The sequence below is a fragment of the Puntigrus tetrazona genome, chromosome 22, assembly GCF_018831695.1.
Source record: "Puntigrus tetrazona isolate hp1 chromosome 22, ASM1883169v1, whole genome shotgun sequence".
In the NCBI taxonomy this organism is placed as follows: Eukaryota; Metazoa; Chordata; class Actinopteri; order Cypriniformes; family Cyprinidae; genus Puntigrus; species Puntigrus tetrazona.
Genome location: NC_056720.1, coordinates 9,472,835 through 9,497,735, shown reverse-complemented (window position 1 = coordinate 9,497,735; position 24,901 = coordinate 9,472,835). Strand labels below are relative to the sequence as shown.

The window sequence follows — 24,901 nt, the reverse complement described above, 5'->3', positions numbered from 1 at the left end:
TATTCAACGCAAATTATACTGTCGCCCAAATACTACTAAATGCGAATAAATCCATCCTGCAAGGAGTGATGCTTTCGAAACATCTGTCGATTTCTAAAATGTAAACCACCTCAAACAATTATTCGAACCAAATCAACGGACAATAACCAGACTGATTGAAATAACTTGGCAAACGAAAAAAGGCCCAGCTCAAAAGATTCCCGAGTCTCCTGCCGAATCGGTTCCACTCAGTCTGTTCAAACAAGCGATTCATCCGCGAATCGAACATCGCTGTCCTGTGCATGACAGCTCAGAGGAGAGCAGGAGGACCACGACGAGCAGGGACAGTCCTCAGTCTCCCACCTCATTCTTTGTCAGCTAATCACATCCATACGGACTGAGAGGAAAAGCGGTGTATGTTTTGAAATATTGGCGACCGTCGGTTGACAGCGCTTTCGCTCGGTGGATTCATCCCGGAGGATTGAATGGAAGCGGCGGCTGAAGGGGCGGCCAGCCTGTCTGAGGCCGGGGATGGGAGTCCGTTATCCGGGGCAGCGGCATCCGAGGACGCGGGGACGGAGGACGGCATGGACTCCGGTAACCAGCAGCTTGGGTTTGATTTCCAAACACGGGTTAAGAAAGCCATGCTCACGCATTCCCATCTGATTGATTCATAGGTGGCTGGGATTCACATGGATAGAGCTAGCAAAACTAGCATCGTGTATGGGTTTGCACACCGATGCGTGAGATTTATCGCACGAGCATCAGATTTTTTGGGGTTCACATGGTGCCAAGTGTGCATTAATGTGTACGTGGTTATAATGCGAGGCGGGTGGTGTGACAGCCGGGTTCAAACCAGATTCAGCGAGCTAGCCATCAGCAGGGACACTGGGCAGATGACAGATGGGATGGTGGGGGTTTCAGGTGAGAAACGGGAGAAAGGGTGTATTGCTTTTGTTTAGGATAAATGGCATCAAATATTTAGGATGAGCCAACTGCATAAGGGAAGACATTAGAATAATACTTAGATTTATAAATGATTGTCATACCTGATTATTATACATTAGATGAGTCAAATAGGACTTAATGCATGTGTGTTTTGAATATTTGTAATATTCAAACAAGAGCCGTTCTTCTTTTTTTAAGTTATTAGAGCGTGTACGGTTAATCTTAGAAAGAAATATTCTAACATTAATGTGACTTTGGTGCTGTGGTGATACGCCGACCCTAATATCCGAATTATTTATTATTGTTAATAATGGTAAAACATAATAGTTGATTCATTTTTATAACGGCAAACGGTAAACACATTACACAGAAAGCGTAACGCATTACAGCATTTGACAGACAACCGATGGCAGACCAAACAAGGAATCAAAAATTATTTCTTAAATTAGTACATGGCATGCGCTAGCACATTGTTAATGCATTATACATGAAGATTTGAAGTAAAGAGGTTTTTCATGTGGAATCTACTTTAACGGAAATAAATAATAGTAAATGAATTAAAAACTGTTTATTACATGGTTTAAAGTTGACTATTTAGTGATTATATATATATATATATATATATATATATATATATATATATATATATATATATATATATATATATATATATATATAAGCCTTGTACTTGATATATTAATATATTATGATCATTTCAGATTTTCACTTCCACAACAGTATCTATCAAGCTCTTGTTTCTGCTAAGAGCCTTTTTTTTTGTTCCCCAGTTCTCCATTTGTGTTTTTCTTCTGTTAATAAGTCACGTACCTGTGTGTGAGTTGTCAGTTATCATCTTAAATATGCTGATTACCAAAAATCGCCTTATTCTGCAAACCCGAGAAGCAACGGTTCAGACTCTGGCTTTAACATTAGTACGTATTAGTATGTAAATTGATATACACACAAAACCAAATGTGACCTTTGAGTGACAAAAAAGATAGTTTTCTTGGGTTATTAAAAATAATCAGCGTTAGATCGCACTTGTAAGCCTACTCTATGAGACTTAAAGAGCACAAAATGTAATTGCACTCCATAAAGTGCCTGTGTTCGGTATGTACTTAAGATTGACCTTTCTCCAGCTCATTGTTGACAAGATTTGTTCCTTTGCATATGCGTGGAGGCTTTGCAGACTGCGTTGCGGTTACTGTTTTGCAAAGACATAAATGTCAACGCAATTGGCTCGTGGAAAATGTCTTGTGTTCCAATCTCATCGTCTACTTTTTAATCGCTAAAACTGCATCCGAACGAGGAAGGTTCACTCCCTGAATTCCCCTGGCGCTGGCGCCTCCTGCCTCGGCATCCTCCTGTTTTCATTGGTTTGCTCCCCGGTGTCTGCCGTGTAGATGTGTGTGGGAAAACATGCTGACTGTTGAGCACGCAATCGCACGACACGTGTCTTACGATGGTCTGTGAGTCATTTTCGCACCTGAAGTGATTTGGAAGCCATAATCCACCCTTGTTTTCTTGGGTTTTTATGTCGTGTTCATAAAATCAGATTAGGTTTGCGGAGTAACTGGTATAGTGTGTAGTTGCTAGGGAGGATTTGGGTCGTAACATTTTTTCGCAAGGTGCAAATTTATTATATGCAAAAATTCACATTGCTAAGCAATTCACAAAAAAAAGACTTTTTGATGATTGTTCCTTCTATGATTGTTCCTAGTTATTAAGTAACGTCTTCTTACCTCAAAATTTACTTCAAACAAGAATAATTGTTTTATGTTTTGGTATTTGGTTGTGTATTTATTGGCATCATATTTTCATAATGCAGTACCAAAAATACCAAAATTGGTTTACTGATGCAGAGGAGAACTGGCGCCCTCTTTCAAATTCAAATTCAAATTTTATTTGTCACATACACATACATACATGGTACGACATGCAGTGAAATGTTTTTACAACCAGCATCAAAAATAGACAACAGAAAACAGAATTTAAATATATATAAATATAAAATAATGTATAAAAATATGTATAAAAAAGTGTGCAAAGTTTAAAAAATAAAATGTAAATAAGTGTAGAATATAAAATATAAGTGTAAAATGTAAAGTGGCTGTGCGAATGTCCAAAGTAAGTGGCGAGTATCTGGGAAAGAGGGGTGAACATGGAAATCTCTGCTATTTGATACTGTTCAGTGGTTCAGATGCGGAAATTGTGTTCGAATGTCTAGAAAATTTGAATTCACTTTATTCAGTACAAATTCCTTGTGAATGTGCGGGATTCAGATTCACAGACAAATTATTTGTGCTGCCAACATATGTATTATTCTGTTGATAAATTAAAATAATATGATAACAAATATCATTTAGTTGGCGGTTGTTGCGAACGAGACAATCGAACGTGTCAAGAACTGTTCGATTATTTGTAAAGAAATATTGCATAGTGCACTTAACAATTTCCGCTACCAATCGCTGTTTTTATTATGATTATTATAACAAATATACTATACAATATACTAACAAATACCATTTTGGTAATAGACTGTTTTATTACAGCTAAATTCACTGTAAGCATTGCGCGCGAATTTCGAGACCCAAGTTCGAATCCTGGCTTGAGCTTTTCCGGTCCTGGCCCCCTCTCTCCCACTTTGTTTCCTGACTGTTTTAAACTATCCTATCGTGACAAAGGCAATGGTGGATACTTTTAGTGTTTAATACTTACAGTTAGCTGTAAATGTGAGCAGTAGTAATACTTTTTGTGCATGGTAATATTTCTGTCAGTGGTAAGTATCTGTTCAATTGCCATCTTACTTGGCTTATTAGGAGCAGCACTGAACCGATGATAGGGCCGAGATAGGAAAAGATCTTTATTGTAAATGAATTATAAATCAATATTGAGGTTAATATCACTAAGTGGATCGTCTAAAGCACCTACTTCATTATCGTCATGTGCTGGTGGTAGTAAATGTACACAATTAAAGCATCTGTGAAATCCAGAAATGGTTTATACAAATAATATCCCATGAGATGCATATATAATCAAACCCTAGGCTATACTCAAAGCCGTACAGCGCTATGCCCGCTGATATCGCTTTTTGCAAAACAGGGCAGGTCTGTCTGCACACTTCATTTATTTCCTCTGCTCGTGTTATTCTAATAGCTCAGACTGCTGGGAGTTTTCAAGCTCGGGTGGGAAATGGAAAACAAGCAAGAATTGCATAATGGTGTCTCTCTGTATTCCTTGCCCCCCTCGCTAATGCCTTGAAGGGGATGCTTTTTATAGGCCAGCCTGCAGACAAGACCAGGATTCTGGAAGACACTCAATCTCATCTGTACCTCCGAGGGAGTAGGGCGTCTCCTACTAGAGGACTCAGAGTCCTTCTTTGACACATTTGTGTTCAAGGCATCATAACCCTGTTTACTGAAACTTTTCAAAAGTTGCACGGTTTCAATGGTTTTCTGAGTTATTTCTTTCTGACACAAATCTCTTAAGGTGTGTTCACACTTGGCCGGTTTGGTTTCATTAAAACCAACTATTTTGTGATTGTTCTGTGAGTGCTGTTTACTTTAAAAAGTGTAGAAATTGGCACCCGAAACCCTGGCGTGTGTTGTGTGTACTTTTTAACGCACTTGCCATTACAATGGATGTCTAAAATCACATGTCTGCATATCTAACACGTACTAAACTTGTGCGTGACGCCGATTTCAAAGACTTCCGTATTGGGTGTTTACACAAAAACGATAGTGGCATAACAAATTTAAGGGCAGGTAAATGTTTAGAGGCATGTTAATGTGGCCATATTAACAGACTGGTGTGTAAAACGTTTGGACCATTTTAAAGAATGTGGCGAACTTCACATATTTCACATACTTTTGGAAACTCAGCTGTTAGTTGATCTTGATAAACGCTCATTGTCACAGTTCTATAATCAATGGCGTCCTGGCATGTTTGTTTCCAGTATAAAACATATGTGTTCTGGTAAAGAACACACGTCTCTCCCGCAAATCCTGTAGAATTCAAATATTAGATTTCCAATTTAGTGTGCCATATGCATTAGACGTTTAGTCACGGTTCATGGGCATGATGTCTGAGGCTGCGACTGTGGTGTGGTTTAACAAGGGGCAAAAACATCTCAAATCAAAACAGGATGTGGTGTCACAGGATGTAACCCTAAAAAGATATTCAAGCATAGTTTTCTTGGTTTTCTTGGTTTCCTACTTAAGGTTAGTAGGTTAGGTTTAGGAGTAGGATCAGGGTTATTACCTAGTTATTAGCTATTTACTACAATAAGTACGTACACATGGAACCGGACTGTAAAATAAAGTGCTACTGCCCGAAGTATACTTCAGTTTTGACACCAATGCTAAGCTCATATGTACAGCCAAATGCATATCTTTTTCAAGTATGCTCCATTTGATAGCATGTGTAGACGTTTGAAAACTGTAAAGCCCAAATAATACTTCAGCCTTTATGCAAATGCTAAGAATTTTCATTTAGCTGAAGTGAAAAACCGATGAACAGCATGGCCTTTTCAAAGTATGTTTCATGTTTATAGCATGAGCCAGCTCTTTTTATTGTCCACCAGGTGAAAACTGTAAAGCTCAAACTATACTTGCCATTTGTGTATAGTTTAACACCATAGCCTTATAAATTATAATCTATTTTATAGTTTGCGCAAACACGGGTGTTCAACACATGCACACTATAAAGTTATGAGAAAAAAAGAATGTATCTGTTTAAACTAGAGTTGGGTGAATCTCTTGACTCACAAGTGCATTGTTGGGCGTCTACTTAGAAGAGCTATGAACTTTGAATAAATCTGTTGAATTGCTCATTACCTTGAATGAAATTCACAAGAGGAACTTAGTTGTTTTTGTTTTCATCTCAGATCAGAAGTGAGACTTGAAAATGCCTTACTGGTGGGTTTACAGTCTCTTGTTTCCTTTGGTTTGCTTTATACAGTTCACTTTGACCAAATTATAAGCTGTCCTTCATGGGTTTTCATGGTTTTACTTCCAGTTTTTAGATTTTTGCAGTCATACAACATATATTTTACTCCAAGTAGCATATATATGCTGAATCTTTGGTAAATTTAGTCCTACATAATGAATGTTAGCTTGAGGTGTCAAGTGACACCTCCAAGGTTCTGTCGTCAAGTTCTTTATTTCAAGTCCATTTTGAGCTGGCTGTGATCACACCTATCAAAGTGATTTCAGGAGGTGTTTTGTTAATTCATTAGCACTAGAGATGTTATGAGCTGTAACCTGTGTTTTAGAAGTTTGTCGAGTTTGGTATGGATTGACAGAAGTTTAACACTATCTCATAATAGAATAGGAATGGTATGTTGATTGAGTTTAGTTAACCTAATTACCAGAGTGTTTGAGTTATATAAGATAACTTTATAATCCTTTAGCTATCAATGATATTACAATCAACTCTGTTTATGTTTTAAACAGATTTCCTTTCAAAAAGAACCTCTTAAACTTCTTTAATACAGTAAACATTATGTGCATCTATGATGCATATTAGCCTGCATAAATTGTCAATTTGAATTCCAATTACATTTCTTCTGTTCATATAGAATTAGGAAGCAGATTTTTGCTGGTCTAATACTCTTTATTAGACGTGTGGTCGACCCAGGAGAAATCCTGCTGCATGTTTGTGCTCCAGCTTGAAATGGGGCCAAACCTATCAATGGCGAACAAGGTCTAGGAAAAAGCTCTTTTAAGGAGAACCACAATGTTGCCCAAACAGCTTCAGGATCCCACATTGACTGCTGGATCCAGAAATAACAGGAACTAACTTGGTCATGAGGCTTGTTGGTGTGAATGTGCTATTTCAGAGGTGAAAATGGAAAATTTGCCTTCTTAGGGACATTGCAATCATCATGTTTTTCCTAACTTTTCTTCCAGCTTTTTTCCATATACAGTACAACAAATTGTCCAAAATGTAAAGCTTGCTAGGGGAAAATCCAGCTGGTAAAGAATTTATAGTCCAAGCTAGCTATTAGTGCTGATAACTGATAAAACATCTTTGACTAGCAGCAAACCAGCTTACAATTGGTTATGCCATCTTAGCTGGTCTACCAGCTTGTGGATGGAAACCAGGTACCTTGTTCCAAAAAAAAGTTATCGTCCTAAAGGTGTAGTTTACCCCAAACTACAGTGATACAAGACCAGATTGAGTCTAATTTGTGAACAGATCATTCAAGGTGGTTTCATTAAAGATCTGTCTCAAACTAATTATTTGTTCACAATCACAAAATAATATTGATAGGTCAGATGTTAAGATTTTCCTCTGTAATTAATAACTACTTGTAGTGACCAGTTCAATAAGTCAAAGACTGGTTCATTCTAATTTGTAAATGAATCATTCTTATTTTGTGAACCATTTAAATGATTAATTCAAGATCTGGTTCAAAATTATATATTAGCAGTCACAAATTAATGTGTTTTTGTTACACCAAGCCAGCAGAGGGAGCCCTTACCTCTGGATGACCTGTGATCACTTCCTCTGATGCTACTTCCTGTTTTGGGACTATAAATTCTGAAGCAGGCCCTTCACCTGCATGTTGCATTGTTTGTTTATAGTTAGCCTAGCCTTGTGTTTCCCTTGTTCTAGATTCTTTGGTTTTGACCCTGCCTGTTTTTGATTCTTTGCTGCCTGACCCGACCTCTGCCTGTTTTTTGGATTCTGTTGTTGCCTTGCCTCGCCTCTTATACTCCTGTTTGCTGTGTTTCGACGTCTGCCTGCTTTGACCATGCCTTCGTCTAATAAAAGCCTGCAAATGGATCCGCATGCCCCAGACCCCTCAATCATGATAGAATGCAACATCAAACCAGGATCCAGCGGCTTTTCACCCAAACTATGGTCAGGTATGTGCCTCGCAATGTCATTACTAACCCTCAAGCAGGGCACCCGAACACTTGAGGACTACACCCAAGAATATCTGGACCTGGCTTACCTCTCAGACTTACCGGACTGTTTGTTGATTGAATTCTTTTGTGAGGGAATAAATCAGCCACTCAAAACACAACTGGTTTGTGAGGGTCCACGTGGGTCACTTGCACAGTTTGTGGAGTTTGCTTTAGTGACTGTGGGGTCAGCATTCACACTGGGTACTGCGGAGGAATAGGACACAGCATCGACTCTTGTAATGGCCGCCTTCCCAGAGCCACTGCCCAAGATGGCCGCCTGCCCTGATCCACTGCACAAGATGGCCACCACACCGGAGCCTTCAGCCATTGCGGATATCCAGCCGCAGTTCTCAGCCACCATGTATGCCCCTTCAGGTTTTCCAGGCACTGTGGTTGCCGCATTTGAGGACACCAGGGCGTTCCGGGGGCATTTGAGGCTGATATCCGGTCTGACGTATCCACCAGTGAGAGCAGCCGGTATCCCCAGGGCCTCAGCACAAGTCATCCCTAAAACCGTTCACTGTGCTTCCTGTAATGGCGGTTGCCATTTTTGTGTGTTTGGGCTACACACTGCTCACTTTCTACACCAGTCCACAGATCTGTTCCTGAGCCCATTCCTGTCTACCAATCCATTCCAGTGCCCACTCATGTCCACCCCTGAGGCCTTTTCTGACCCTGAGTCCGCTCTTGAGACCTCTCCTGTCTGCCAGCCTGCTCTAGAGGTGTCCGCATCTGCTGTAGAACCTCCTGAGTGGGTATGTGTTGGACATTGAGACTGAGTATGGGCCCACAGCAAATTCAGTCAAGGTCATAGAGATCGCTTGGGAGCCTTTTCCCAGCTAAGATATGGCTAGAGAGACTATTGATGAATCCTCAGTTTGCCCAGCTACGGTTGTGAAGGTCATCAGGTCATTCTCATCCCGTCCAGTCATGGCTATGGGAGCCACTTATAAACGTTCGCCCTGCACCCCCGTACCGGCTGTGAAGGCTGTCTGACTCACTGACCAGACCCACTACAACTATGGAAGCCTTCTATGAACTCACCCTGTTCCTTCCCTGCTATAAGAGCCACCTGTGACTCATTCAGTTCAGTCACCGCTATGGAGGCCACCTGGAGGCCCTCATTCTGTCCAATCAAAACTAAGGAGGCTGCTTGTGAACTCCTGTCCAGCCGCAGCTACAGGGGGGGGCGTTTGTGAAGATTCATCCGGCCAAGTCTTGGTCTTTGGGGCCACGGATGCCTGGTCTATGTTGTCTGTCTCTGCTTCTTTCAGGCCCTGGTCTCATGTATGCTGTCCTGGCAAGCCCAGTCTGCCCTGGAGGGTTTCGGCCCGGTTTGTCGTGTCTTGTCCCAGTTACTGGCCGGGGTCTCCAAGCTGCCCGATCCGCCCTGGTGACCTGTATCCCCACATGGACCTGGCCCACCGTCCCGGCCCGTGTTCCACCTCCTATCACAATTTTTTTTTATTTTTTTTTTTTGTTTGTTCTGGATGACCTGTAGTCACTTACTCAGCTGCTACTTCTTTTTTTGGAACTATAAATTTTGAAGCAGGCCCCTCACCTGCATGTTGCATTGTTTGTTTATAGTTAGCCTAGCCTTGTGTTTCCCTTGTTCTAGTTTCTTTGGTTTTGACCCTGCCTGTCTTTTTTTTTTGATTCTTTTGATTAGTTTGCTGCCTGACCAGACCTCTGCCTGTTTTTTGGATTCTGTTGTTGCCTTGCCTCGCCTCTTATACTCCTGTTTGCTGTGTTTCAACGTCAGCCTGCTTTGACCGTGCCTTTGTCCAATAAAAGCCTGCAAATTGATCCACATGCCTCAGACCCCTCAATCATGACTGTTTTGGACTGATTTTTAAGATTTCGCCTCCAGCTTCTAATCATTGCAAACTGATTTTTGATTGAGTACATTTTTTGAAATCTGACTTTAATGAATAAATTGTTCACAATGTTTTAATTGGCTACTAATCATTGGTGACTAGACCAATAAGTTAAGAATGTATTCGGTTTGAGATCTGAAATAATTGTTCAGGTTTTAATTACTTCAAATGATTCTCAGAAGATCTGACTAGTCAGGATGGATGTTAAGACTTTCCTCTCCCATGAGCTTCTAGTTGCATCCAGATGATTGAGTTAAGTCACAAACCAATTCATTCGGCTTTGGAAGGAATTTATTTTATGGAAAATTTATAATGATTAATTGAAGACTCAAATGTATTCATTTAGGATGAAGTAGAGCAGCTGTAGATGTGTTACTCAAATTATGGTTTGCTATGTTCAACAGAAGTAATATAAAGCTTTTTTTTTTTTTTTTTTTTTTTTTTTTTTTCCTGTTCATTTTTAGATTGAAGCTGTTATTAGCTGGATCTTCCAGCAGGCCCGTCATCTTAGTTTTGCTGTTGCTTTCTCACTGCATGGCTATGAGCTGCTCTGTCTAGCGGCCAGTGTCCTATTTAGAGCAGCATGTGTCTGTTGATGCCACATGCATATGCAATCTCTGAGAAAGCTTGTTGACCTTGATTGGGATGCCATGGAAACGGGAACAGGACTGAATGGGAGCATGTGCATCTGGGACGACTGTGGGGTGAGAAGCACAGCTCAAGGAATCCAGCCGTCATCTTCACATGGTGTATTTTTATCAAACTGTCTTTGTCAACAAACGCCCCAGTCTCTGTTGACAGCTGCTACTGATGCTTGAGGGGCGGTGATGGAATATAAATGGAGGTTGAGTAATGAAGCTGGCTGATGCTGTCTGACCCGCTGACTCTTGAAGTCTGGTTATAATTTCAGACAATAATGTGTTCATGGGTACTTTTTTACAAAAATGAAATGATCCTTAGGGCTGAATGTCAGTGCTTTCATTTTGCAAATGATGAAATCTGATATTTTTTTTTATTCAGATATTGTTGTGAATATCTGCTTCAATCATTTTTCTTTTTCTTTCCTAGACTCTATATCGAAAAAGGCTTTCATAACAGAGGTATGTTCCTTTTTCTCAATATCAACAATATCTACTGTCAGACTGCAAATGAACCCGTTTATGCAGGGATTGCAGGTTGCTGCTATCTCATATTTACTTTCTTTATATCAGATGCCTTCGTCATCAGGGCAGCCGGCTCATGGGAAGAAGATCGGACACAGAGGAGTGGATGCTTCTGGAGAAACAACGTATAAGAAGGTGCATTGGACCTACATAATTTCAGCAACTTTGATATTGATTCTGTTCAGATTATTTTAGTTTTTTTATTTTAGTAATATATCAGCTGATGTTAGTATTTTTTTTTTATGTTATATTGGTTCATATCCTATATTGGTTCATATGATGTGTATATATATTTATATGTGCCAGTTTCCCCTCTTTATTATTTGGGTTACCTTTGCCATCGTCTAATGTTGACCTTAAATGAATCACTTTTTCTTTAATACAGATATTTTTTAGGGATTGATATCAGCTACTATTAGGTTTTTTTTCTTACGTTTTTTAATAAAAAAAAATCTACAATTTTTATTTTGGATTGGTTGATATTGTATATTATACATTCAGATTTTTTGTTTACTTCTAGCTATGCACATTATATTGATACCATATGTTTTATATAAATTGATTTTGTATATATAATTGTTAATTAACATTAACCTAAAATTTTACCTAAATCCATCAATAATAACATTCTTTAACAAATATATATCTCACCTAGAATTGCAATATTGCTAATAAGTTTAGCAGAAATGTGGTAACAGGTGACATCAAAACAGAAGATGCAAAAGCTCAATCTCTGGGTTTAGGGTTAATATTTATGACACTCATTTTATCTACATCCTCTTCAGACCACATCTTCAGCCCTCAAGGGGGCCATTCAGCTTGGGATTGGTTACACGGTTGGTAATTTGAGTTCCAAGCCTGAGCGGGACGTCCTCATGCAGGATTTCTATGTGGTGGAGAGCATCTTCTTCCCCAGGTGCGCTATCTGTCTGAGGTTGAGGGTGGATGTGGAATTTAACATAAAAAAAATACATTTAAAAAAATATCTTCTTCTGTTTGTTTGTCCAGCGAAGGCAGCAACTTGACGCCAGCCCATCATTTCCCAGACTTCCGTTTCAAAACCTATGCTCCCGTCGCCTTCCGTTACTTCAGAGAGCTCTTTGGGATACGGCCGGATGACTATTTGGTGAGAAATATAAGCTAAAGGCTGGATTTTATAATAAATGTTTGGACTACTGAATAATCACTCAAGCAAAATTTGTGTATTTCAACCTGTGATTGCTTTTAGTATTCTCTCTGTAACGAGCCATTAATTGAGTTGTCCAATCCTGGAGCCAGTGGCTCAGTCTTCTACGTCACGAAGGATGATGAGTTCATCATTAAGACGGTCATGCACAAGGAGGCAGAGTTTTTGCAAAAGCTTCTTCCTGGATATTACATGGTGAGTTGCTGTACTTTGGTACAGTTCAAAGTAGAGGTCGACCGATGTGTCCGATGCCAAGAATCACGAAAGCAGGGTGCATATATTTGTACAACACATACGTATTGCATGATATAGTTCATATATAGTTAATAAGAGAAAGTGATATGTAGCCTAATGGTGAGCTAATATTTATGGTAAAATGTCCAAGTGATCTGAATCAGTTTATCGGTATCGGCAAGAATGATTGTTATAGAATAAGTGAGTTTGCTTTTCAGCATCCTATATAATATCTAGAGAGTAAATTAGCTGATAGTAAATATAATGCAGATAAATATGATGCAGTATATCTATTCTATATTTAATATAGGCAATAATGTAACTATCACCTGGCCGATATATCGGTGTATCACTGATGCAGACCTTTATACATTTTCAGATGCAGTTTAAACTTGGATTAAATATGCTGTTAGTTGCATTGTTAAAGCTGCAGTCCGTACGTTTTTTGCCTCTTTCTCACCATCTACGTTTGAACACCTGGTATTGTAATTCCTTGCAGAATTATATTTATATTTGTACTGTGTCGCGGCTCCAGCGCAGATGAATCTAATGTTTTGAGGTGAATGTGTAGCTGTCAGTCAGTCAGGTAATGGTAATCACAGATTATAGTTTATGTCTTGTAATATATGACCCAAATAAGAATTTTCACCGTAGTCTATTGTCATATGAACAAGTAAGCCATGCTTTGTTCTGACTGAGGGGAAAAAAATGGTGGCTACCAATGGTGATTTTATTTAGCGATCGATTAGCTCATATCAAATCAAACCCCGTCGATTAGTATTAGTTATTCTCAAATGATTAATGTTAACAATACCAGTATTGTGTGATTATGAGTATAGTGCGTATTAGCATGTAGATTTCTATTTATGTACAGTCTAATCTCTAATTGCCGCATCATTTGAATTTCATATTAAAAAAAATTTAACCCAAAAAGCAAACTATGCTCCCTTCAAACAGTTTTTCTTTAAAGTACAAATCTTGTGCAATCCCAGGCTATCTGTAATCAGAATCACATTTAAAACTGGAATATAATTTTACTTCAATCCTTTCTGGATTACAGTCCGCCATCAAAATTATTTTTTGACATTTATTTCAGCTTCTATGAAAATAGGCTACTATTAAGCAATGCGCGATAACTCAAACGCAAAAACGTACCAGTTAGAAAACATTATTAGAAGACAATTGTTGTGAATCAAGCTAAAGGCGATAGTTTTGAACGCTGGCTGTTTATGTACTTTATCGGTTATTGGATCATTTTTAACTAAAAAAGTGTAACGTACTGCATTTTTGAGAAATATGCTTTCTAGCCCATTATCTCATGCTGTCACACATCAACCGCCTTGTTAAACAACACTGATTACCCAACATTCTATTTTGAACTAATTTCTCCCCCGAGGCAATATGTCTACTATTTACCTGAATAACAAAACAAATGACACAGTTAGCATATAAGCCGTGCCCGTTCCAGCTTTCTGTCTCCAGTGGACCATTTCATTCCGCAATATAAGTACAAAAGGGTTCGGTTTCCAAGAGAACATGAGTTGTTTTTTTTTTTTAATAGATGATGCCTAAATGGGTTCTCGCTGTCAGCAGAGTCTAACCAGCGACTGGCTTGGCTTGTTCCATCCATTCATCTGGAGCTAATGAGCCCATGAATGGTGACGGATCAGCTGTTGTTTAGCAACAGTGCTGACCTTGGCCAGTTCGTGGTCTACGGAAACCTGTCTTTATTACTGTCTGGCTCTTTTCCTCATACCGTTTCTCTCTTTTGATCGTATCTTGTAGGACATGACACCTGTGCAAAGGTGATGGGTGTCACAAAGCCTTTATAGGTTGGATATCCGCTTCATTGCTTTGCTTTTGTGTAGTGACTTTTAAGAGGATTTAAACTCTAAACTAATTGGAATCAGGCGGTTTTACTATGCTCTGGAACATTAACTGGCAAAATGAATGTCATTGACTTATGAAAGGTGTTTTTGGGGGTTGGAATGTAATGTTTTGTGCCTGGAGTCCAAAAAACGAATTTTCTTAATTTAATGCATAAATGCTTTTAATAAACTTGGATTAAGGTGTGATTTGCATGCTATATAAAAAGTGTTTTTTTTTTTTTTTTTTTTTTTTTTTTTTTTGTGACTTTATTTTATTTATTTTTCTTTTTTCATGTTTTGAAAAATATTTTCCTGTCATGATGCCATCATGAAATGTCAAAAAAGCCAAATATAAGTTTCAGAAATGTTTTTTTGCGTGTTAGAAAATGCCAAAACAATTATGAAGAATCTCACTTTTTTTTCCCATATTCAAACTTGGGCTGCAAGTTTGTGAAACGCTACATTTTGGCATGCAAAATCTAAATAAAAATGAATGACAAAACTTTTTAAAATTTTTACATTTTTTTTTTAAAAAAAGAATTCATTAAATTCATTGGAAAAGAATGTTGTTTCTCAGACATTGTTCTTTGCTGAATATCGTAATGGTCGTAAAAAGTATTAATTTAATTTTTCCTTAGATTTAGCCTTTAAAAGGTCTTGAATCAGAGCTGAAAGTATTACATTCGTGGCATTAAATGTTGTGTATATACTACCAAAAAAAACTATTCAAAACTATTTTTAAACTTAAGCGTTGCTAATACTTAAATTTTTAAGTTTATGAATTTTCCTCACTTTGTCTTAAAAGCATCTTAGAAAGTCTTAAATTTATCTTCAGAAAACCCACAAAAACCCATTCATTTGTATTTTCACATTTAAACATAAGTTGCAAACTTAATACATTGTAGTTCACAAAATTTAAATAAAATGTCAAAAACAAAATGACACAACTTTTTATTTTTTGACTAAGTCGCGCTTGGTTTTCCAAATGTTTGTTTCTTGCAGAACTTGAATCAAAATCCTCGCACCTTATTGCCCAAGTTCTTCGGGCTGTACTGCGTACAATCGGGCGGGAAGAACATCCGGATGGTGGTCATGAACAACGTTCTGCCCAGGGTGGTGCGCATGCACCTCAAATACGACCTGAAGGGCTCCACCTACAAGCGACGGGCCTCTAAAAAAGAGCGGGAAAAGGCAAAGCCCACTTTCAAAGACCTTGATTTCATGCAGGACATACAAGAGGGTCTCATGCTGGATACAGACACGTACAACGCTCTGGTCAAGACTTTACAGAGAGACTGTTTGGTAAGTTCTCCATAGTGTGCTGCCGTCTAGAGCCATTCAGGACGAATATTGATGCGTTTTTGGTTTATAGGTCTTGGAAAGCTTTAAGATTATGGATTATAGTTTGCTGCTTGGAGTTCACAACATCGATCAGGCGGAGAAAGAGCAGCAGATGGAGGGATCTCAGGGCAACAGTGATGAAAAGAGGCCGCTGGCACAGAAAGCGCTCTACTCCACTGCAATGGAGTCCATACAGGGAGCGTCGGCCTGTGGAGAGGACATTGATACCGAGGACACGTGAGCTGCCCGAGTTACTCCATGTTTTGACACACATAAAGGATATTTCAAAAGATACGTGATGCATTTTCAGATATGGTAAAGTAGCAGGGCTGCAATTACAAAATTATAATGCAGTTATTTTCTTTTAAAAACTTCTTTAGAAAACCTGCCTATCAAATTTTTTGTCCCATCATGTTAGATATCATTTATCTGTAAATGCATTTATGCAAGCTAAAGGATTGCAAACAACAAATTCATTTTTTTGTTTTTACTTGTTTTTTATATTGTTTTCTTTCAGAAAAAAAGAACTTTGAGTCTGTTTGTAATCTTTATAAAATTTGGCTAAAATAATTAGTCCTATCAGCAACAAATTCATATTTACTATTTGATTTGATCCTATTTTCATCTTATTTATATATCTTATCTTATAAGAGATTAGTTGTTGTGTTTGTTTTTTTTTTTGTTTTTTTTTTTGTATTTTTTTATTTTATTATTTTTTTTTTTTTGTCTTGGTTCTTTTTAAATTTCGTGTTCAATTGTTATTTTAAGTATTTTTCAAATATTATAAAAATAGTTGTAATTTTGTTCCCAGATGTATAGCTACACATTTCATTTCTGTATCGAGTAATGTATAGACTAGACTTTCAAAGGTTTAATGGGTTTTTTTTTTTGCCTGTCAGGATGGGTGGTATTCCTGCAGTCAATGGAAAAGGAGAGCGTCTGTTGCTCTACATCGGAATAATCGACATCTTGCAGTCTTACAGGTGCTTGCGTCAATCTCTCCGACTCACGCCACTTACTATTTACATCAAGAACTGTGTGATTCATTTCTGCCCGTATGATTTGGAAGCGCTGTGGAATAGCTTTATTCATTTTCTGTTTAGGTTAATAAAGAAATTGGAGCATACGTGGAAGGCTCTAGTCCATGACGGGGTAAGAAATACGCTAAATTTCATTGACCGTTATCTAGAAAAGACCTTCTGAAACGCATCACTGTAAATTGCGAGACGCTCCATTTCATCTTTTTGGAAGAAAAGCTTTGGCCAGCTTAACATCCAGCTGTGTTTCCAGACTCTGTGGTCTCCGACCTTCAGTGTAATTCCTCATACTTCTTACATTTTCACATTAATAAAGCGTGATCTGCTGCAGTACGTTAGCATGAATGGGGTTTAGTGAGAATTAGAGGGTTTTGGAGGAAATGCTTGTGAAATGTGCGCTAATTTGGGGCTGTTTTTTCTCAGAGGATGTGCTAATTGTGCTATTGCTGGATATGAATATGCCACACACACACACACACACACTCACTTTTCTCTCAGCTCAGCTGTGAATAAAGGAGATTTCTCCAACCCTTCCTATGACGCAACGGTCTACGCCATACTGCCAACGGCTCACGGTTCATTTGCATGCTAATTACGTTATTTATAGACCTCGAGCTGGTATATCTTGATTGCGTCAGCTGGAGGTGACGGTGTATATTACCTAAAGGCTGACTGGTTGACTCCGGGAATGATGGATGTTAAATTCGAAACTGATACGACAAATGTGTTAATGTGATTTGAATTTGCACTTCACCTGTGCACTTGAGCATAATGTAAACGAACACATGTTTTTGTGCGATTTATATGTGTGAAGTAAACACATGTGACGGGTTCAGTGCCAGTTAAGACAGAAGTTCTGGCACAAATGACCCCGGAATCATGATTTTTTGATTTGAGAATCGCATTTTGAAAGCCTGCGTGAAGATTATTAGTTCTGAACTGGTGTTTTGGTCAACTGGAAAGGGTCCGAATGCTGTAACTTTTCAGATTAAATGGGATGGTACTCTTAATCCTCTCTCTTTTTCACTCTTCAGGACACCGTGTCTGTTCACAGACCGTCTTTCTATGCAGACAGGTTCTTCAGATTCATGAGCACTACTGTTTTCAGAAAGACTTCGTGTGAGTGAACTGCTTCTGAGTTGAACTTGAGATTCGTAGATTAAGTCCATATTCAGCATGGAAACTTACTGATGAAGTAATAACACACATGCACTGATTTTAGGTTTTGGCTGACACCGATAAATATTTAGTTTAATAACCAATAACAGATAAATAGTTTTTGGTCAGTATTTGGCCTAATTAAATGAATAAAAACTTTAAAAATCAATAATTTAAATGATACAAAAATTAATTTAGGCACCACAGCAATAGATATACTGTATGATTTGCTAAAGATTACTTTTAACAGTTTTTAACCTCAAAAGCACAAAACTAAATTTAAATCTAAATGAACATAATTTTAATAGAAATATATAATATATATTATATTACATTATATATATCAATATTATATATTCATTTAAATATAAACTTAAATTAAAATATAGAAACGAATAATAAAAACAGAATTTCTATAATAGTATAGAAATAAAACCACAATAGCACTGTATACAAAAAACACGGGATATTCGTTATATATCAGTTTTTCAAAGAGATATTAGATATTGAGGTAATCTAAAATTCAAAAATATAAAATGAGCATGTCCAAGTAAATATCTGGGATTGATCTATTTTAAAAAGCTGTAATATCAGCCAATAAAGTGGTTTTAAAGATTAACTTTAAGCGATTAAGGGTAGTCAAAATGTTAAAAAATAAGATGAAATGAGCATGTACAAAGACGGTGCAATCCTATAAAATTAAAGTTATTTTAAAAATAATGGCTAATAATGTAAAGACACCTATTTATCATATTTACTTTTTTTTTTTTTTTTTTTTTTTTTTTTTTTTTTTTTAGAGAAAAACAAAAGCCACAGCAGTTTATAGGAGAATCTGCTAATGAAAAAAACGACTTGATATCGAACAGATGTATTACTGAAGTGCATTTGTAAATTCTTTCAGCACTGAAATCCTCTCCGTCGAAGAGGGGTCGTGGGGGTCTGGCTGCGGCCAAGTACAGCGGCCCCGGGGCGGCCTGGTCAGCCAGCCAGCTGCCGTTTGTGAGAGACGAAAACATCTTCGACCTGAGAGGAGCCCGTAGCTTCCCCACGCTGGAAGACGATGGTACAGACAAAGTGCCTTCTTCCTCCTTAACCGTGAAAACTTAATGGCTTTATTCACGCTTGGATTCTGTTTCAGGTCGGGCGGACGTGCTTCCCTGCACCCCTCCCTCGTTCGAGGAAGCCACCACAGCCTCCATCGCCACCACGCTCTCCTCCACCACCTCCCTCTCCATCCCAGAACGCTCCCCGTCGGACACCTCCGAACAACCGCGCTACAGGTAACCCCCCCTCCGTCTGTGGCTCTGTAATATTTCGGCGTCTCTGCCCTTAAGCGGGTACAATAAACGCCCTGTTTTCTTCAACACAGGAGACACACCCAGTCTAGCCATGAAGAAACGTAAGTCTGCCAGACCTTCCGAAGCCACTTAGTTTTTTGGCTCGAAGTTTGTTGCATTAGCAGCCTTTGCTATGTTCGTTTCTCTCTTGGGTTTGATCTTCTCCTCAATGAATGGAGAACGGCTAGTAGTGTAGTTGAGCCCTCTGCTGGTCTTCTTGCAGTATGCAGGATGAGGACCAGCAAACCATCACGGTGGAGGTGGAAGTGGAGGGAAGATACGACAACGAACCCACCCTCGTGGCTCCCCAGGTATCGCCGGAGGTCAGGTACGCAGCTTTCTCATAACATTTCATATTTACTTAGGAAAGCCAGATATCGATGGGCGTATTGAATAAAGAAAGGTCTCGGTGAAGTGTTATGGAATTAAGGGCAAGCGAGGCGATGCAAATGCATTGCCGCTAAATCAAAAGCAGTGTTGGATGTGAGATCTGGGACGTCATGGGAATAAGGAATTAGATGTGCTTCATTCGGCTGAGTTCACCTGCTGTAGCTCCTCATAGTGATGGGAAAACGGCGCCATGGCAACTGCCTCAGAGGAGCATAACCAAACAGGAAGCGCTGGCAATAAGTGCTCAAATGTGTTTTTGTACGAGTCAGGACCATTGGCAATATATGCAGAAATTAAATTTCTGTAACAATTTGTAAAATAACTTGGCAGTTTAATTAAATGTATTCATTATTTAAATAGCATTTATTTATTCGAAAATCTTCCTCGTTTTACAGCAAATCAATGTAAGGTATTTTGATATTTGAGGTTCATGCCGTACACTTCCATACAAATAGCGTAGCATTAAATACACTTTGAAAAGTCTAAACTTAAATTAAAATTGTGAAAGGATATATATATTAAAGTCCTAAAATTGCAAAAGATGTATAGAAATTAAGTGCTGTGAAATAATCAAGTTTGTTTACATAATTTATGGGTGTGTACTGTTTATTATATATAAATATAAAGACAGTAAGGAAAATATATATTTTTATTAAAATAATAATAATTTAATCTAATAATAACTTGTATAAATATACATGTAAATATTTCCAAAACACATACTGTATGTGAGTATTCATATATATACACACACACACACACACACACACACACACACACACACACACACACATATATATATATACACACACACACACATATATATATATATACACACACACATATATATATATATATATATATACACACACACACACACACATATATATATATATATATCTATGTATGTGTGTGTGTTTGTTTATTATGTAAACAAACACTAGTTTTGGGTGTAATTAATTCATGATTATTCGGTTGACAGCACTAATAGAAAGATAAAATTGGCATAACAAATTTACTTAAATGTAAGTAACAATTAAAATTTATAATGAAAGCTAATTCAAAATATTCATAAAAATGTTAATGTGCTAAAATAGCCCATGGTAACCGTACAGTATATTTAGATCGTATGTAGTGCTGTCAAAAGGACAAACAAGCGGCCCGTGCATTTTTAGACTTTGTATTCCAACTTTTCCTAATTGTACGGTTTATTCAGAGAAAATCTATTGATTGTTTTTTTTTATCTTTCTCTTGCTCGTGTGTAGTGAAGCTGCAGAGACGTTCGTGGAAGCCTCGTCGTCCTCCGTCCCGCCGAGCCCCAGGATAGCGGTGGAGTCTGACGGCGGCAGTCAGGCTTCGGGATGTACGAGCCGTGCCTCTGTGGACGAGGACGAGGACGTGCCAATTACAGACATTTATTTTGTAAGCCCTCCAGTCCTCTGAACTTAAAATACGTGTTTTTAATAATGTTATGAAGCATTCATATGGAGTGAGAAACACCCAAGGGCGAAACATAAAAGAACATAATCAGACAAGTATACATTTTTTCTACTTTTTAAACAATAACCAAATTTAGTGGGATTTGTAATTAAAATATATATTCTATAAAAATCCAGTGCAGTAAGTGTAAAATTAATTTCTTTGTATATTGATTAAAGAATATTTATATATTATATTTTACTCAAAATAGCCTATAAGAAGCTGTATATTGCATAAAGAAAAGTTAATCCTGTTTTAGTAACATTTTTGCATTATTTTCACAAAATTTTCTGAATATTTTCTTTCTAAATTCACATTTACATGCTCATTACTGTCATGCAATAAGAATACATTATTTTATCGTTGTTTGCTATATTTTTGCTTCATGCTGGTTATATATATATATATATATATATATATATATATATATATATAAAATTAAGTAGAAAAACATTTTTACCTAATAAAAACAAAACGGGTTTTATGCTTAACTTTGATGAAAACAATGTCACAGCAGTAATAAAAATAAGACTTTAATTCATGTAAAACATAGTTTGATTTTGAGGACAGACTGTGAGATTCATCCAGTAGTAAACAGTGGTGTTAGGAGCTCCGCTGGGTCTTTATTATCATCTTCTGTGTGACTTGATAATCCTTATTGTTCATCGCTAAATGCTGAGGATATCACCGTATGTGTTCATTTTGAACAACACCAGTATAATAGCCACACTGAATGACATCCACCGGGACGTCTCCGAGGACAAACTGAGAAATGGCCATCATTGTCAATTATCATTTGTTAGACCCAAAGAGGCTCTTAAATGCAGTCGTGAGCCGAAAGAGGCTCAGAGCGCCACCTCTTGAATTATTCATCCATTAACTCCCTGCACCGGCTGCTCGGGCGCTCTTTCCTCTTATTAACGGAGCTGTCAATTTTTTCATTTAGCCACCGCTAAACAGAACTCCATCTCCTTGACTTTTTCATTACCTTTGTGCCGTCTTTCATTGTCTGCCGTCTCTGTTTGTCCGTGTCTCTTTTGTAAGTTCTCTGATGGCAGCGTCTGTGTTTGTCAGCCCGTCACGCACAGAAGGCGGCGCGCTGTAAGTCATAGCTGAACCACTTGAAACTAGTTGTAGAGGTAGTTTTAGAAATGAGTTAGTCTCTGAAGTTTAAACTAGTGTAGCCTTATAATAGTAGTAATAAAATTTTGTGATAAAAAATTACATTTAAAATGACAAAACTGTACGATACAAAATTACTTTGTAAAATGTTAATTTCATGTAAAAAAATATATATATATATTGCAGGATGTAGTTTTATTTTTGTCCCCTTCAAAAACTCTTTTGTAGTACACAACAACTGCTAAATATTTTTTTTGTTCAGTGTTCCTGGTCTTATAGTGCAGGAATTAATAGTGCACTATATTAATAATACTGATTAATATGAATAATAATAATTAATAATTGTTTTATAGTCTAATACAATTAGTTCTTGTACAATTGAAACAACTTTTCTTGTATGTTGATGTAATCAATGCCGTGTGGGCGGGGACAAATACTTGTAGCCAATAATATCAGTGCTTGCTTTTTAGCTTTCCAATCAAATCCTGGTAGATACAATCAAGTCAAACTCTTTTATACATATTTGTTTCATATGAAAATACTTGACATGGTACGTAAATAGTGTTGCGTGTTTTTTTTTTTTTTTACATTTTTTTTGTTGTCTTTTTGAAATCTCTTCACCTCCTTTTAGATTAGAAGTTTCTCTTTGTTTACTCACAAGATTATATGTTTTGATCATTCATCTTGATTTGCGAATTTATTGGAATTTTGAAAAAGATTCATTTTATATCAAACTACAATTTTCTACGATTTTAATCGTAGAAATTCCAATAAATATGCATTGTATATCAAACAACTTTCCCCGCCTCGGTAACGATCACAACTCCTTTCACTAACGTCTGTCTTTCTTACCGCTGCATTTCTGATCTTCGTCTTTCTTCTTCTGCATGTTTTCGCTGGCTGTCTCTGTCTCCACTCTTTCTGGCGCCCTCTGCTGTCTGGCTTTTGTCAAAGCAGCCTCCAGAAGACAAAAGCTGGGTATATTCTCCTCTGCACTTCAGCTCAGGGCCTAAAACCCTGCCAGAGGATGAAGGGGAGAGTGAAACAGTAAGTGCGCGCTTTGCTGTAGTTGTGTTGGGTTCGTTAATCTCGACGCTGACGGCCCATTGACTGTGATCACTTGCATGCTAATTGCATAAAATTCAATGTTTCCCGACAGTAATCAGACCTCAGGAAAGAGGGGCAGCTATGAGGTCCGGACTCTTCAGACGTCCGGAAGCTATACTGGTCGGACTTTCTCGCAACTTAAGTTTTCATCGTCCTTTCACCCATTCCATAAACAACACCAAGCAAGTAGTAATACCAATGTCCAGATGTATTTATGAGTAATAATGAGACTATTTATGTTTATTATTTTTGGATTGTTTTGTGTTTCCTTAATTGTCTAATTTACATACTGTGAACATGTTTTCCGATTTGACTCCAGACTTTGTTTTTGGTTTTTTTTGTTGACCTTAAGTTGTTAATGCACCTTTATCAGGTAGCATTGTTTGTTTCGTAACTGTTAAAAAAAGGTCATATATATATATATATATATATATATATATATAAAATACACAAACATTGTTTTATTTTTATTGGTTTTCTGTAAAATATTACGCCAGCAATAGTGTTCAACGTTACGAAAATTCCAACAAGTGGCTGTTTGACTTGTGAAATTTGGCAATAACCAAAGTCCCATGTTTTTTTTTACGTTTTATTTTAACGTAATAATTAGGACTGATAACATATGCTGGATGTTACAGGGACTTACACTTTCCGCATCACCTGATCCTTTTTTTTTATATATATTTAAATTTTTTTCCCGCCAAAATCCAGTACAAAGTGATCACGGCCTGGTTATTAAAAGACATGTTAAACTGAAAGATGGGACCAAACTTATTACGTGGGAGGCCAAATATGTAAAGCGACTTGTTACCATAATCGCAATCAGAAATATTTGTTATAGCATTCAATTGTAAATCCACGTGTATAGAATTTGTGTGTGTGCGTGCCTATGCATTGAGTGTATTTGTGGTTTTAAGCGAGCATCTCACTTTACAATGGAAGCGTGCAACACTGATTCTTATCATGTGCAGTGGCCAGTTGCTGCTGTGTCCAAAATAAAGGGACTACTGCAGTAATACATTTGTAAAGTGTAGCACACGCATATTTTGGTTGCCTTAATCATTTTATTTGCCAACCTAAATCCTACTATTCACTGATTCGGTCTTTCTTTCTGGTTCACCAATGATAGTGTCTTAGAGAACTTGTACATAGATCTTTAAATACATATAAAATCTATTTTAAATGTTATTTGAAGGTTTCTTTTGTATTTTATTTTGCACAAGTGGCTTGCGAACGGTGTCCTATAGGTCCACACGAACCCACTCATTCTTCCAGCATCCAGGATGTTTTTCTTTCGTTCAAGTCTGTTTTTTTTGTATCATGTGTGTACACTTTACAGTTGGGATTGTAAAGTCTATACAAAGACATAAAATTGTATCAATCGCTTACTCTTCCAAGCTGTGTGCGTGTGTATGTGTGGTCAGAAAAGCTGTGTGCCCCCCTAAATAGCAAAAGAGCATGATGAAATGTGAGTCTATTGACATTGATGTACAGCAAAGACATTTATCTCTATGGACAGACCACGACCAATGGACTGATGTGTGTACATTTGTTCAGATCCTTAAATAAATACAACTCATGGGCTTGAGTGACAAGATTCGTTTTTTTTTCTCCAATTAAATTTTTTTCAATTAGTTCTTTGGTTTTGATGTAGCGTTATAAAATTTTAAGAATGTATTTTGAATTTCAAACTCATTTATCACAATGCCATTTTGTGCATTATTACACCATGCAGTATTTAGTAAATGTTAAGAGTGAAGT

At 37.5% G+C, this 24,901-nt stretch overlaps 1 protein-coding gene across 2 annotated transcripts; it reads left to right on the top strand.

Moving 5' to 3' along the window:
* Nucleotides 1-272: 272 nt before the first annotated feature.
* On the top strand, nucleotides 273-24,723 carry pip5k1ca (phosphatidylinositol-4-phosphate 5-kinase, type I, gamma a). 2 transcript variants are annotated; one of them, XM_043223805.1, is made up of 18 exons: nucleotides 273-576; nucleotides 10,787-10,818; nucleotides 10,930-11,016; nucleotides 11,667-11,797; nucleotides 11,890-12,007; nucleotides 12,110-12,262; nucleotides 15,172-15,471; nucleotides 15,542-15,747; nucleotides 16,410-16,493; nucleotides 16,614-16,662; nucleotides 17,582-17,666; nucleotides 18,607-18,768; nucleotides 18,844-18,985; nucleotides 19,075-19,104; nucleotides 19,266-19,370; nucleotides 20,698-20,854; nucleotides 22,991-23,080; nucleotides 23,193-24,723. In XM_043223805.1, the coding sequence occupies exons 1-18, from the start codon at nucleotides 465-467 to the stop codon at nucleotides 23,193-23,195; spliced, it is 2,046 nt and encodes a 681-aa protein (XP_043079740.1). In that variant the 5' UTR covers nucleotides 273-464; the 3' UTR covers nucleotides 23,196-24,723. The 2 variants fall into 2 exon arrangements, with proteins under 2 accessions (XP_043079740.1, XP_043079741.1); XM_043223806.1 differs by lacking the exon at nucleotides 22,991-23,080.
* Nucleotides 24,724-24,901: the final 178 nt, after the last annotated feature.